A 17188-nucleotide genomic window follows, 5' to 3' on the forward strand; every position below is an offset into this window, starting at 1 on the left:
AATCAAAAATGTTGTGTGTCATATCTTGTTTATGTAATCAAAAGGAATTTTCTTAAAGGGCTCCTATATTACCTCTGTCACAAGATGTAATTTAAGTCTTTGGTGTCTCCAGAATGTGTCTAAAGTTTCTGTTTTAAAAAACATTTTAAGCTTATTCTTGAGGTGCAGCTGATCACAGAGAGTTGAAACAGATCTTTTAATCCCAGTTTCTTTGCAAATCCTGCCTTGTGGATATGATTATCCACATTACTATAGAGACATGTTAATATTATGCGGCTGTCAATCAATCCAGTGGGTGGAAAAAAAACACTGCTATGTCACGTTGCGTTGGGACCAATCGGCAATCTCCCGCTCTCTCTCGTGAAGCAAATACAGAAGTAACTGTAACTGCTATTCATCGAAATTCCGCTAGTCCTGTCTCCATAATAGAGCAGATCTCTACTGAGTCCACTGTTAAAATGGGCAGCTTTACAGCAAAAAAAAAGGTGTTTACAGCCTGGTACATAGAACGATTTTGGTTCACATAACTAATATTACCCTTCATGACAACTGTGAGGGGGGTGGATTTTTTTTATTACTCATCTGTTTTGTTTATATTAAGTTAAATTAAGTCTGCATATTTAAGGGTGGGGCCACTTAAGTAACAGCTAGGTCTTGCTGGTCACAGTCACTTCACCTCAGCTGATTCCAGCTGATTAGCCGCTGAATTAGCCGCATATACATCGTATTTTTGTTTCGTTTTATGTGGCTTTACACAGTCGATTGCTTTTTGGAATTATTTCTTCCAATTATTAGATGATATGGCATGCTGGGTGCACTTAATTGTGTTCACAAACCATCCATGTGGCCTCCATTTCCCAGATGAGGAAATGACCACCTCTATAAATGTATTTGTTTTATTTAAGATGATTTATATTCTTCTTTAGAACTTAAATGCACTCCAGAATCTGACAGATTGATTAGCTGTAGGCTCTAGAAAAGTCATCTGAAATGTTGTCATACAGTATTATGTCTGGATTTCATCAATAGCCTTCGTTTACTAACACAGACTATATATATTTTAAGTGTTTGGAAGTAATTTGCGCTAGAGTAATCTCCTGTAGAAAACATCAAACGTGCGAACAAAATGGTGCTGGTTGGCCACGCCTGCTTGTAGTTTTTTTGCGTTCTTCAGAAACCTTAGGGTGACGTCCATATCCTTTACAGTCTATGGGTGGGACTCAAAATTGCAGGGATTTGGGTCTTATTTTAACGTCAAGACCATTCATATTCACACAGTTCTGTGCAAACAGCTTCCAACAGTTGGTTTTGTATCATAGCCTTTTAAAGCTTGTTTTAAGCTTGTCAAGTTTTTAAAGCTTGTTTTTAGCTTAAGTTTTTAAAGCTTGTTTTTTTTTTTTATTTATTTTTTATTTTTTTGCAGAAGTGAAATCCAGCAGGGAAATATTTTTGGCTTTGCTAACTGTTAGTTTACTAATTAGATGGTAAGCGAAAACACAAAACAGAGAATTCGATGTATGTTAAATTTTTTCCACTTTGTAAAACAAACAAAAAAAAAACCCAGCATGTTCTTTTAAGTTTTGACACTTGGCTGCTGGTTTAAGCTGGCTGTTGCTGTTCATGAACTGGTAAGCTGGTCCTATGCTGGTCCAGCTAAGGACTGGTGTCAAAACACAAACACAAAAATTTGGTTCTTCAGCTGTTTTCTATTGCAATTGTTATGCTATTTAGCATGGCTAAGTCGTTTTTTGGCGTGCAATTGTATGGCAGCCAATTTAAGTTCTATACAGCACCAGTAATTGCTCTTTAGTGATTCCTTGGGGTGGTTAAGGTGCTACATATCACAGTCTTTAAATATAGCTGCTACTGTATGTATAGTGGTTCCCCTATGAATAAGCATGCTTTAAAAAACAAAAAAAAACAAAACAAAGTAACTGAAAATTGTTAGAAAAATATTTAATTTGACTAATTGTAAGCTTCTGTGATAAAGATTAAGTTAGTTAACCTTCTGTGGTCTGGGTTTTTTTTTTTGAGCCCAGGGGAACTTCTGACATGCCTTGTGCTTTTTCAGTTTCTTGTAAATAACTATTAATCGCTAAAGATTGCTAACACTGTGTTTAGCACAAACTGTGCTACAATAGCATGCAGCATGTATTCAGAAGTTTGTTTTTTGAAGCAAAACGGGCACATGTATGATTTATCACTTAAATAAGGTCAGAATATAAAGTGGGATATATTTTTTTCACAAACATTTGTTTATACTAAATGTGAAAGGAGTATTTGCAGCAGAATTGTTAATGGTTGTTTAAAAACAAATACTGAATATTTAATTGGACCATTTTAGCTACTCTAAGGCTAAGAAAAGCAAAACTAAACTGTCAGATTGCAAACTGACTATTTTGAGTCATCTGTAATTTAAAAGGCTGAGCTGTTAGCTTTACTTTGAGTATTTTCGCTTTGGTGTTGTTATTTGAAAGGCTAAACTCTTTGCTTGATAATTGCTGACTGAAAACACAAAGGGAATTCATTAAAATATGTTTAATTTGACTGTTTGTACCTTCAGGGATATGTAATTTAAAGGGCTATGCTGTTAGATTGTTTAACTAAATGTTAGCTGAAAACAACGAGGGTATTAAATGTTTAACTTTTAGCTTCTTCAACTGTAATTTAAACTTGCTAATTAAGGCTACCTTAAAGGTTACTCAAAACCTCTGTAAAATGTTCAATAAAAGTCATTTAAATAAATTTATTGCACATATTTCCATAGCTAAGAAAGATTTCAGACACTGAGGAATGCTTTCTCAATAAAATGCACTCTTGGGAGAATAAGACTGCAAGGTTTCACTGATAAAACAAGAAATCAATCAGCGTTGTAAAAATAGTTTTGGAAAAAGATTTGAGGCCAATCTTATTTTGGATGGAGAGTGAGACAGGATTGGCTGCACTTACGGTAATGGACATGCTTCATCCCTGTCAAGTAAAATCTAATGAGTCAACTAAACTAGAATAAAATGAATGGAGAGCGAGACATAAATAAAACAGCCCAAAGTTGGAAAGGCCAAGCTATTTTAAGCTGCTGACGGATTGTTTCTTTGTTGAGCTGGAGCTCATTTGCATGGCAGCAGGCACATGAAGATGACCTCACTCTCGGTTTATCACGTACACACACACACACACACAGAGAGACACACACATTATTTCTCAAGAGAGTCAGACAGTAGGCCACTGAGCAAGCGTGTAGAAATGTAATGAGTCTGTGTTGCTCCCTAGCCGAGGATCTATTCAAGTAGCCTTATAGCATACTACTCCTATACTATTATTCTTCATATTTCGTCTATGCATGCAAGACCCCTATAACCTTCTAGATTCAGCAGAATGTGCAATAGTGCATCCCACAATGGAGTCTGAAATCTCCTTGGCACATGATTCACCTACAAGAGTTTATTAAAAATGCTTTATTACAGTTTATTATAGTATATTTTAAAAAAAAAATCTATGTGGTCTTTTTTTAAAGATCGTGAATACAGTACATACCCTTTTAAAAATATAAAATATGTATGTGAGCAATTCCATGCAAATGTCAACCTTACCATGAAAAAAAGCTTTTTCTTTTGCTTGTTCAACATGCTGTTTATTGTTTTGTTTAGCATGTCAGTTTAAGTTGTGCACGTTTTGTTTTGCTTACGTTTTGTGTGAGTAGCTTTTTCTTGTGTGTTTTGTTTGTTTAACGTGGTTTATTGTTTTGTTTAGTGTGTTATATTAATTTAGCATGTTTTTTAATGTTTTGTTTTGCTTCCATTTTTGTGTGTGTAGTTTTTCTTGTGTGTTTTGTTTGTTTAACATGTTGTTTATTGTTTTGTTTTGCTTGTTAGATTAAGTTTTACATGTTTTTGTCCAGTGCCACAACACATAGTTACTGTACATCTGTGTACTATGTACTGAGCCAAAAGGAAGCCATATGTTAACAGTGTCCAGAAGCGCCGTCAACTTCTCTAGACTCGGAGGCATATGGAATGGACCATCATATAGTGGAAACTTGTACTGTGGTCAGATGAATTATTATTTTAGTCGACTGACTTTCATATATATACTGAAATCACGCAGCAAATGAATGTAACTAACACTACAGACTCAGCTCAACTTAATGAATGTGTAATAAATCACAAACAATCCCATATTTATTTTCAGGTAAAATCAATTTTCTGATTTTAAGACATGAAACTTCAGGAGCGCAGCATAATGGATCCAAAAATTTACAACCTGCCATCAAGAAACGGCTAAAACTCTTCAGCCAAATCTCCAGTTGTGAATCAAAAGAGCATTTCAAGCTGTACGATATGATGTGATTTCAACTCCTCATCCACTAACATGACTTCATCCTCTTTGCAAATGCATTTATCTTGTGTTAATGTCAACATAGTTTCAATTCAGTGTTAATGCCATAATCCAGATGTAATGGGAGACTTGCTTCTGAGGATTACATAGAGATTAGTCTTGATTTTCCTATACTTTTGTTTCCAGAGCTAGGCTGAACCGAATAACCTTTCTAATATATTTGGTCTCTATTGATCACTTTTTTCACTTTCTGTGTCTCTCATTAGGTGAACTTCGTAGTGTGCCAGCTCTTTGCCCTGGTCACAGCCTTCTGGTTCAGACTTTACCTGCATCCCAGTAAGACCAGTCCCTTCATCCGACATGTGGTCGCTACCCTGCTGGGCTTCTATTTGGCCCTCTTCTGTTTCGGCTGGTGAGTGAGTGTTTGTCTGCTTCATATATCTCAGGTCTTCCACATTGATCCATAGCAGGGTCATTGATAGCCGGTTAGTGAGCCATTCAATTTATGATGAGGCTGTGGAGAGTTGGCTGAAGACCAGAGGCTCTTCAGCTGCTGAGCGCTTCTTTGGTGGAGCCATTTGTAGGCCTCTTTATTGATCTGTACATGTTTATAGCAACAGCAACGTAAGTGTAGGAGCTCTATCTGTTTTGTTTTATATCTTTTGTGTGTGTGATGTTTTCTTTACCATGTTATTTTTGGTTTGTGGGTTTTGTTTTTGGGTGTTGGATATTGTTTTGCTGGTGTTTTTGTGTGTATTGGATAACGTTGAATTGGATAATGCGTTCTCAGTTTAGTGTATAGTGTCAGTCTGGCACAGAAAATATCAGTGTATCAATATAGGCTTTGCTGAAAGGCTGTTTTCTTGCCAGCAGTGAGGAATAATAATGGTATTAGAGATTTTAAAGGAAATAATATTAAAAAAGAAACATAACCTAAACAACAGATTCTATAAATGTTGTAACAAATAAAATGCCCTTAAATAGTGTATAGTTGATGGCAAAGAGTCAAGGTTTTATTGAGATTGTGTAGTCTGTCAAATAGCTCTTTCCTTACAGAAGCTTTTAACAAATGCGAGTGCTTTTATTTCCTCAAAATTCTACACACAATACCCCATAATGACAGCGTGGGAAACGATTTTTGAAATTGTTGCAAATTTATTAAAAATGAAACACCTTAAAAATCACATGTACATAAGGATTCATAGTCTTTGCTCAATACTTTGTTGATGCACCTTTGGCAGCAAATACAGCCTCAAGTCTTTTTAAATGTGATACCACAAGCTTGGCACACCTGTCTTTGAAAATTTTACTTTGCAGTAACAAGCTCTATCAGGTTGGATGAGGAGTGATGGTCTACAAGATGTTCAATAGGATTTTGATCTGGGCTCTGGTTGGACCACTCAAGGACATTCATAGAGTTGCTGGGAAGCCACTCCATTGACATTTTGGCGGTTTACTTTCGGTCATTGTCCTCCTGGAAGATGAATTGTCGGCCCATTCTGAGGTCAATTTTGTTTCTTATGGTCTGAGAGTCCTTCAGATTCAAATTCCAGGTGGGGAGTGGCTTCCGTCTGGCCACTCTACCATACAGGCATGAGTGGTGGATTGCTGCACAGATGGTTGTGCTTCTGTAAGGTTCTTCTCTCTCCACAGAAGAACACTGGAGCTCAGACAGAGTGACTGTCGGGTTATTGATCACCTCCCTGATTAAGGCCCTTCTCCCCCGATCACTCAGCTTAGATGGCCGTTCAGCTCTAGGAAGAGTCCTGGTGGTTCCAAACATCTTCCACTTACGGATGATGGAGGCCACTGTGCTCATTGGAACTTTCAGAGCAGCAGAAATTTTTCTGTAACCTTCCCCAGCCTTGAGCCTCAAGACAATCCTGTCTCGGAGGTCTACAGATAATTCTTTTTGTCTTCATGCTTGGTTTGTGCTTTGACATGGAATGTCAACCCTGAGACCTTATATACAGGTGTAAGCCTTTTCAAATCATGTCCAGTCAACTGAATTTACCACAGGTGAACTCCAATTGAGCTGCTGAAACATCTCAAGAATGATCAGTGGAAACAGAATGTACCTGAGCTAAATTTAGAGCTTCACGGCAAAGGCTGTGAATATTTTTCAGCTTTGCAACAATTTGCAACAATTAAAAAAAAATCACATTGTCATTATGGGTTATTGCGTGTAGAATTTTGAGGAAATAAATTAATTGAATCCATTTTGGAATAAGGCTGTAACATAAAAAATGTGTAAAAAGTAAAGCGCTATGAATACTTTCCAGATGCACTGTATATGCAAAATTCTTATTATAAAACAGTTTGATTCTAACAAAGAGGGATTGCATTTGAAAAGTAGTTACACTTAATAAAGACTATAAGTTAGCACTATAATAAAGACAGAACAAATTTATGTAATCATCATATCACAAGTAGTCTTTCTGCCAGAGGTGTGTGATTTTTAAATTGCATCAGTAGAAGTCATGCTTAAGCTGACTGTTATTGAAAAACCATAAGCGCGGTGTATTGCACCTCTCTCAGCAAACGTCAGTCCACCCAAAACACACAGGAAGTCATTACGCAAGACTTCTAAACAGTGAAGTTACCCAAGAAAAGAGAAGTAGATGCCCTTTACATTTTTTTACATTTGTCATCATGTTGTAATATAACATTTGTTATCTAACAAAAAAAAATATGACTGTCTGAATATTGTATATCAGGCAAATGTCTTAAGTTATGTAGTAGTGTGTGTTGTGTGTGTTGTGTGTGTTGTGTGTGTTGTGTGTTGTGTGTGTGTGTGTGTGTGTGTGTGTGTGTGTGTGTGTGTGTGTGTGTGTGTGTGTGGAATCAGGTGTTGTCTTTTGCCAGTGTGAGTTTTCTTTACTCTTGGTCCAGCAGAGACTCATTTGGCTCATTTACTGTAATAAACACTCTTTTCTAGTGTTATTGTGTATTCATCAGTGCAAGTAGATCTTAAAGGGGTGGTCCACTACGATATCATATTTTAATGTAATGTTACAGCAGAGAAAACTGGAATCTATTTGGGATTCCAAAGGACACGACACAAAGACAGAAGTGCTTAGTTCAATATTAATTATGTTCCAGAGAATTATAAAATACATAGTAAGCATGATTTGACAAAACACAGCTTCCAGAATCTCTCCCGGTTCAGTGCTGGATTCGGTTAAAATCTCCTCAAAGAAGGAGCAGCTCCAACAAGCAGAAGCTGTGAACTCTGAGCCACAACCTGTAAGTATTTTTATTTGTTAAAATTGATCATGACATGTACCATGTCTAGCCTTAACAGTATCTTGTAGCAAATATGTAAACAACTGGAAATACTGTTTGGCACCGCTAACAATTTAGCTACAAATTCATATTTATCAGTCAAACTGCTGTAAACACGGCACGTGCATGTCTTCACCAGCACGTGCGTGTCTCTCTATAGGCAGCTTTTCCTGCGTTTTACATCTCAGATAATGAGCTCACAAAAGATATGTGAATGATTCATATTGCTTACACATGCATATTCTATATGTATGGGAAAGACGTCGTGTAACGCGTTGAGTTAAAAAAAAATACAGGAGAGCTCATCTAACTCGTGTAGCAGCAGAAAAATCAGTCAAGGCTCACACAGGTCGCATCCCACATCTTGTGCTTTATTCTTCTGTCAACAGCGTCACTGTATAATACAGAACAATAACTTAATCCCGAGTATCAGAGAAAAATAAAAATAAACATCGGTCCCGTGCACATGCGCTTCTCGTACACGCGTCTAAAGACAGTTCACACACACACACACACACACACACATACACAGACAGGTTGACTGACTGTTTACACAGCAACACAAAAGCGTGTGCTTGTACGGGCGTAATGTGAAGCCGATCTGCAAACCGCGAACCGCAGCACATTATGACAGATGACCAATCAGAGCCTCTTAAGGGCGGGCCTTTCAGAGGAACTAGAAAATATGACCGTCGTTTTCATGTTAGCTGAGTAGCTGTATATAATCAAAGTGAGATTTATGAAAAAAGAACGTGATTTCCTTCAAGTGAAACATGAGCACACATTGCTTTGCATCTTATAAACACAACCAAGCCTTAGAATTACATTCTGGACCACCCCTTTTAATCTTTCATCAAAATGCTCTTGCGTGCTCCACCCATCAAACAACCTTCCTTTTAGCATCACATATCACAGAGAATGCCGTGTAGTCTAGAGGTTAAGATAGGACACTGCTAAAGGGAATGTTTACCCAAGAATAAGAAACGATTCATTGTTTACTCACCCTGGTGTTGTTGTGATTTTTTTATTTTAAACAAGCAAGAATTAACCAAAAAAAAAAAAGAATTGATACACATTGAGACAAGAATTGGTCCTATATCGTACATGCTATATATTACATGTGTTCTGGGGATATATGAGTTTCATAAAAACATAATGTGTTATTTAACAAAAATCCTGACCTTGACCACTGGCCTTTGTTCGTTCATGACTATTAACATGGCAGTTCATTCTGACTCAACCAAAAAAAGCACAAGAATCATGTGACGCAAATCACACACTTCTCTAAAGTAAATAAATGTTCCTGTTGTGTTCATCACAACAAGTTAGAAAGTCCATCTGTTAACATTTAACCTTTTATTTAGAGGGATAGTTTGGCCAAAAATGAAAATGAACATACTTTTTACACTTCCTCAAGTGGTTATAAACCTCTATGAGTTTCTTTCTTCTGTCGAACACAAAGGAAGATATTTTGAAGAAAGCTGAAAACCTGTAACCATTGACTTTCACAGTAGCTAAAAGAAATACTATGGAAGTCAGTTGTTACAAGTTCAATATTTTATTGGAACTGAAACGTGTAAGAAATGTACCTGGAGGAATGTATTTTTTACGTTGTGAAGTTTATTTATAAACTAATTTCGAGAGGATCACGTGCTTATGATTGACTACAGGCGGTCCCGCATTAGCTGTTATATAATCCTCAAATCAGATGAATTCTAAGTCACTATAAATAACACTATACATAAGTCTTCATTCCACAACCATCTTTGTCTGGAACCCCCCCCCCCCCCCCTTTCTCCCTTTCTCCTCCCCCCTTTGCCTAGATTGGGTGGCACGGCGGCCCAGTGCTTAGCACTGTTGCCCAACAGCAAGAACACCACCGGCTATGTTCTTCCCGTGTCTGCGTTGGTTTCCCCCAGGTTCCCCGGTTTTCTCCCACCTTCCAAAGACATGCCTCATATGAAAACTGGCTAAAACGAACTAAGCCAAATGGTCACCATAGTCTAGCTTCCAGCAACAATATTTTTCCTTCTTAAAGCAGTTCACCTTTAGTCATATCGACAAGGGAGTTTTTGAGATCTACCTGAGCTCAATCTCACCTCTCGCCCTGCGAAAGGGAGGGAGCCCTGGCTCGTGGATCCCCTGAGCTCAGGGCTCTCTCCTGGGACAGCATGCCAAAGAAGCTTATTATGAATCATCAGCTAAGTGTGAACTATTGAAACACAAAGTATGCTGAGGCATTTCCAGTGATCCTGGGCTGGTATCATTATAAACTTCTAAAATGTAGTTTCATGGATTTCCAGCTCTTTGTTTAATGATACAATAAATTTTTATTATTTTTTCATCAACTCATAATTTATACCTGCAGAACACTTGGCAGATATGGCATGTCATATAAGACCATTCTTTGATGTTTATGCATCTTTCCCCTCTCTTTTTAAACGTATTGCTGGACACAATAGAGTAGCATGATTGACGTCAGAGTTTGCTGTTAGTTTCCTCAAGATTTTCCTGATGTGTTGTTTTATGATAGGGGTTTTGGTTTGGGAGTAAAATAAAGCCTGTTGTAAACAAAACTTGATGGTATTTGAACATTTTGTTCTGAACCATAAACAGTGCAGACTCACCCAAACATTGTTTTCTAGTTACTAATTAGAAACATGTCTTACAGTATATGTATTTCATAAAACACATTTCATATTTTTTATATGAGTGTCTAATTTATTTTCTAAAGCAAAATGCTAAAGTTTTGTCAAGTTATGTTTATCACAGACAGAAGTCTTCTCATAAATAAGAATATTAAAAAATAATCAAGGGATAGTTCACACACATAAATATTATTTCATGTACTCACACTCAAGTGATTTTAAACTTTTATGAATTCTTTTCGTTAGTAGAACAAAAAACAAGATATTTTGAAGATTGTTGGAAAATCCATAGATTGAAAAAACATCCCGATGGCTGTTTTTTCCCAACATTCCTCAGTATACACTCACTGGCCACTTTATTAGGTACACCTGTCCAACTGCTCTTTAACACAAATTTCTAATCAGCTAATCACATGGCAGCAACTCAATGCATTTAAGCATGTAGACATGGTCAAGACGACCTGCTGCAATTTCAGAAACTGCTGATCTGCTGGGATTTTCACGCACAACCATCTCTAGGGTTTATAGTAAATGGTCCGAAAAAACAGAAAATATTCAGTGAGCGGCAGTTCTGTGGGGGTCAAATGTCATGTTGATGCCAGAGGTCAGTGGAGAATAGCCAGACTGGTTTGAGCTGATAGAAAGGCAACAGTAACTCAAATAACCACTCGTTACAACCGAGGTATACAGAAGAGCATCTCTGAATGCACAACATGTCCAACCTTGAGGCAGATAGGCTACAGCAGCAGAAGGCCACACCGGGTGCCACTCCTGTCAGCTAAGAGTGGGAAACTGAGGCTACAATTTGCACAGGCTCACCAGAATTGGACAATATAAGATTGGAAAGAGTCTTGATTTATGTTGCAACATTCGGATAGTAGGGTCAGAATTTGTCGTCAACAAAAGCATGAAAGCATGCATCCATCCTGCCTTGTATCAACAGTTCAGGCTGGTGGTGGTGGTGTAATGGAGTGGGGGATATTGTCTTGGCACACTTTGCGCCCATTAGTACCAGTTGAGCATTGTATCAACGCCACAGTCTACCTGAGTATTCTTGCTGACCATGTCCATCCCTTTATGATCACAGTGTACAAAAGGGGGTCCAACCCGGTATTAGTAATGTGTACCTAATAAAGTGGCCGGTGAGTGTATCTTTCTTTGTGTTCAGCAGAAGGTTTGGAACAAGTGGAGGATGAATAAATAACATTGCGTGAACAATTCCTTTAAGAAATGACACTTTTCTTCTGGTAGCAAACACCCACTTTCGCAATTCCAGATTGATGAAATTCATCTCCTGATGTGTTTCTCCTGCTGTATGGTGTTGATTACAGCTTCATGTGAAAGCTCTACTTCTTTTGTGACAAAATGCTGTTTGTTTGCAACATTTATATTATAGAAGCTCACGCAAACAAGAGTTTTTTTTTTTGGAATTGTCAAATATACACCTCAAACAAGAAACGCAACAGTGCTAAAACACTTCCTTTAATTAGCCAAGTCTAACAAAATGTACATAAGTGATTTGGTTGCTCTGTTGATTAGTGATGTGTACAGCAGAATTAAAGTCCTTTGGCTGTTTTGGATGTTTAGTCTGTTGGATGTGGATCAATAGGCTCTTGGACTAATATATCGATTTTTAACATATAATCAATATATCAAAATATAACCAAGGCAAGCAAGTTTATTTCTATAGCGCATTTCATACACAATGCTAATTCAAAGTGCTTCACATAAAAGAGACAAGTGTAAGAGAATAAAAACAAATAATTAAAAGTGATAAAAAATAAAACAGATAAAAACATAAATATATACTTTTAAAGATATAAAGATCTACTCTAAGATTGACTATGGGCCAATCCCAATGATATTTTTGTACCCCAAACCCATTCTCCTTCCCCTTGGCCCTTGAAATAGAGTGTAAAGGGGAAGGGCTTTAAAATTTACCTCTAAGAATTGAGACAGCACCTGCACTCATCATCAGATGTCATTGCGATCTCTTTCTTCATATGAGATCAGACAATCGTGACTGCTATAGTTATTCCAGTTGCATTATTTTTTAATATTTATTTTCAGGAAATCACTGAGGCAAATATCACGTTATCATAACAATATAATGTGTCAATAAGCTCGTAACTGTACTGTGTATTTACACCATGGTCATATTTATCTATGTAAACACACACACAAAACAACAGTAACATTATAGCAGACACTGTAAAAAGCTCATTCCCAGCCACCAAACTTTTCTCACAGGGGATTCGAGTGTCATCTGTGACAGTATGTTGTTGGACTGCTGTACAGGAGTTATGATTATGGATTATAGCGGAATTTAGCGTTTTTTTTTTTTTTTTTTTTTTTTTAACTATGATGGTAAAACACGGACGTGGTTATGAATGTATTAAAACATGTGCTTGTTTGTTGTAAAACTTCATAATTATGACAAAAAATACTGATTTGTGGATCTCCTGACTTCCGGGTGCAGCTAAGCTGCTGTTGTGGCTGGTGTATTCTGGGAAATTTTTGTACCCCTTGGTTTCGAAAATGGTCCTGAAAAATCTCAGTTTGAAGGGGTATCTAGCCCTTCCCCTTAGCCCTACGCCTTCAGGCTAAAGAGAATTTGGTCAAGGGGAAGGGCTAAGGGGTAGATTTGGGATTGGGCCTATATTATACTATGAAATATATTAGACATAAAGATATACCTTTTTCAAGTAAAAAAAAAAAAGATCCCAGGTAAAGAGTCGTTCTTACTTTCCTCCTCAGACATTGACAGGACATTTATGTTTGTTCTCATGTCAGTGTGTTCATCGTTTTTATTTTTAGTTTTTATTACAGATCATCAAATTAAACTAAATGAAAATCAGTCATAATTCATTGCAAAATAGCTGGATTATTAATATCGATCTTAGGAATGGGATTTTATTAAATCATATTTGTTTTGTGTTTTTGTCTAGAATATGTTTTTCGGTTTTCATATTCGTTTTATTTTAACATCTTAACGTACCAATATGAAAATATTAAATTAATATTTTTTTTTCAACTATCATTTATCACACACACACACACGCGCACACACACACACACACACACACGCACACACACACACACACACACGCACACACACACACACACACACACACACACACACACACACTTGTGTTTATTTTATTTCAAGTGAATATGTTTTTACCTGTATAATAGTAATAATTGAGTCAGCAGCACATTTCTGTCCTGTTCAATGTGCCAGTCTTACTTTCCAGTTAAATGATTCAATTTAGGGCTGCGCAATATTGGAAAAATCTGATTTTGCGATATTTAATTTTTCTGTGGTAAATATTGCGTTATGAGTACAGATAGTTTCACAAGAAACAATGCTCAGTATACATAAGTACACCCCTCACAAATCTCTCTTTTAATTTCATATTTTAAATAGGAAGCTATACAATATTATATTTGCACATATACATAGATTAGTCAGTACTAATGCCAAATCTGGAGCTTATCTAACAAAATAACTTATGATAACAGTCCAAAAACTAGTACACCCAAATTTATATGTTATAGAAAAATATTAAATACAAATTTAAAAACAGGAAAAATCAAGAGAAGCAAAGAAATGGACAACTTTAGTTGAAATTTTGTAAGTAGTAATATTTTTTGCAATATTTAGCTTGAATTTAACTGTATTATCGTTTAATGTCTAAATATGTTTGGTGACTAAAATATTATTTTAATAAATATATCTGTTTAATAAATCAGTTTGGTTTAAATGCACTTAAATACATTGCCTATATTCAGTGAGAAATGGATACAAATATTCATTTTCAAAATGGGCTGTACTCAATTATGCCGAGCACTATAGTTTGAATAGCACTTCTTGATTATTTTGGAGATTTTAACAGTATTGAATGTTCTGTTGAATATTCAAAATGCTTTTCTTTCTTTGCTTCGTCTCGTTTCTAGACAAATATCTAAAAATTCTTAGAGTTAAAGTATTGTTTTGTTTTTATAAGAGATAATGCAAACTTAAGACTTTTTCCTTAAAACAAGCTAAATTATCTTGTATTTTACTTTGAAATCTACTTATTTGGACTAGAAATAAGGCAAAAACATTTTGTTTTTCATAAATCATAAAAATTCCATATAAATACAGTGATTAAAAACAATTCTGAAGCTACAGTTGAAGTCAGAATTATTAACCCCCCTGTTTGTTTATTTTTTTTCCCCCAATTTCCATTTAACCGATAGAAGAGTAATTAGGCAAGTTATTCATATATTCATATATTCATATATTCATATATTCATATATTCATATATTCAGCTATAATGATGGTTTGTTCTGTAGACAGTCAAAAAACTGTAGCTTGAAGGGGCTAATAATATTGACCTTTCATTCTAGCTGAAATAAAACAAATAAGACTTTCTCCCGAAGAAAAAATATTATCAGACATACTGTGAAAATGTCCTTGCTCTGTTAAACGTAATTTGGGAAATATTTAAAACAGAAAAAAAAAACTTAAAAAGGGGGGGGGGCTAATAAATCAGATTTCAACTATTTGTGACTATTGCACATGCGCACATTGCGATATTAATGCTGAAGCGATATATTGTGCAGCCCTAATTCAATTCAGGTTTACTTGTAGAGGGCCTTTCACAATAATCATCGTTCCAAAGCAGCTTGACACATCATTACATTACAGTCAAAATCAGAAAAATTAAGGAGTTGTGTAAAGTGGTATCATCAGTATATAAACATACAGTAAGTAATAATAACCTGCAGTTATACAGTATATAGTGTATGGGCAACACTTTACAATAAGGTTAATTAGTTAATGCATTTACTATGAACTAATCATGAACAACACTTCTACACGCATTTATTAATCATAATTGAACATTTACTAATGCATTTTTAACATCCAAGTCCATGCTTGTTAACATTAGTTAATGCACAGTGAGTTAACATGAACTAACAATAAACAACTCTATTTTCATTAACTAACTTGAACTAACATCAACAAATGCTGTAGTAAATGTATCGTTCATTGTTTGTACATGTTAGTAAATGCATTAATTAACATTAACTAATAAACCTTATTGTAAAGTGTGACCAGTGTATGAGATTATATCCAGACTCTCCTCAATGATATCCTCTTCTCTTTGTGCTTGATTTCAGGTATGCCTTACACTTTCTGGTACAGAGTGGTCTGGCTTACGGCGTTATGATCTTCACAAGTGTGGAGCACATGCACAAGTGAGTCCCGACTGCTTCCATTAGCACCATCATCTCAAACCGCTGAAGTGTTACGAGGGTCAAACTTTCTCAATAGTCTCATGAGTTGTTCACTCAGTTATTCATCCATCCCTGTGATTAGTCTGTTGAAGATGAATCTGTACTACTCTTCAACCAATCAGTTTCACTAGTATCGGTAAACAAGCATAGGTGAATGAGTGAGTCTGTTTTTATCATGACTCATGACTTTTTCTGATTTGGGGTCAGATGAATGGATGTATGTGTTGGGTAATGTGTTTGTGTGTGCGTACTGATGCTAAAAGGGGAAACTAAAAAAATATCCAGTGCTCCTGCTAGTGATATTACTATTAGCAACCAGTGATCAACGTTGATTAGCAATCAACACTGGTGCGACATAATTGAACTAGTTAACTTTTATAGGAGTTTAGTTTTAACAGCAGGCTCTAAGCTAGTTTTTAACTAGTTTTAGGCTAGTTTTTATACTCAAATGCTCAAGAGGAACTGTGCTTGTGGGTTTAGCGGAGGCGTGTAATTTGGCTTTTATGTTGCGAGATTATTGTAAACACAACTCACCATGAAAACTCTTGTAGTTCACTTAAACCATTTCTAACTTTATTACAGGGTGTCCGTGGGGTCTTAAAATCTCTTACATTTCAAAAACAAATTTTTAAACCTTAAAAGGTCTTAAATTCACTGAAATATTGGATTGTGTGTGTTAAATAATTTTTTTTACAGGTCTTAATTTTCCTCTGTTCAAGTAAAGCTACATGATCAGGCCGACATCCATCAAACAATCCATCTTAATAAAACATTATTTTTTATATTTAAGCTTATATTTAAGCTTTTTTTTTTTGCAAAGAAATACAATTTACAATAGCTTTTAGACATATTTACAGCAATTTCTCCTAATTAAATTCCCTCATCAGGGAAATAAAACTAAAAACAATTACACAGTTCCTCATGATAATATACAGAGCAATATATCCCTTTACTTTATCTTCCACTCATACAAAAACTCTTTACAGAAGTAAGGGGGAGTAGACGTAATATTTATAAATCTGCATGAAACTTTAGGATTTATAACAGAAGTGCATTAGGTTGACTTGAAGGTATACTCAATCAATCTGCACCAAAAGCCAATTACACAATTACAGTTTTCTTGTTTTGACACATTAAAGTATGTCGCTAAGAAATATGAAAGAAAATCATTATATATATAATATTTAAATAATTATTAGTGTTTAACCCTGTGTAAGTCTAAAATAAACATTCAGAATGGTCTTAAAGGGTCTTAAAAATCTTAAATTTGACTTGATGAAACCTGCAGAAACCCTGTTATTAATGATTAGGTTCAAGTGGTGTTGGTAAGGCATTAGATGCAAGCAGAGTATGGCTGTTATTAAAGCATACAGCACCATCTGCTGTGAAAAACTGAGCTCATATCGATTCAAGAGAGAACTGTGGTGCATTTTGACAATCTTAGAATCGATTTCTTGAACTGTATTTGGAAACCCAGAGTAAAAAAAGCTACTATTAGGGATGCAACTTAACCGATTTCACTATTAACTGCTCTTTAATTCATCATGATTAATTCACACCGTAAACGCTTCTCAAGACCTCGTTTCTGCATGGAACAAAACTGCTGCAACTAAACAACGTTATGCCAACTGTA

The 17188-nt window shown here is 35.8% G+C and overlaps 1 protein-coding gene across 1 annotated transcript in view; it reads left to right on the plus strand.

The window, feature by feature from the left end:
- Positions 1-17188, plus strand: part of mboat2a (membrane bound O-acyltransferase domain containing 2a) — a 111540-nt gene that overhangs the window by 41934 nt on the left and 52418 nt on the right. The window contains exons 2-3 of the mRNA XM_056477678.1: positions 4602-4747; positions 15439-15516. Of these exons, the coding sequence (XP_056333653.1) occupies positions 4602-4747; positions 15439-15516 (224 nt within the window). The remainder of the gene's footprint in view (positions 1-4601; positions 4748-15438; positions 15517-17188) is intronic.

This window comes from Danio aesculapii, chromosome 17 (genome assembly GCF_903798145.1).
Source record: "Danio aesculapii chromosome 17, fDanAes4.1, whole genome shotgun sequence".
NCBI lineage: Eukaryota > Metazoa > Chordata > Actinopteri > Cypriniformes > Danionidae > Danio > Danio aesculapii.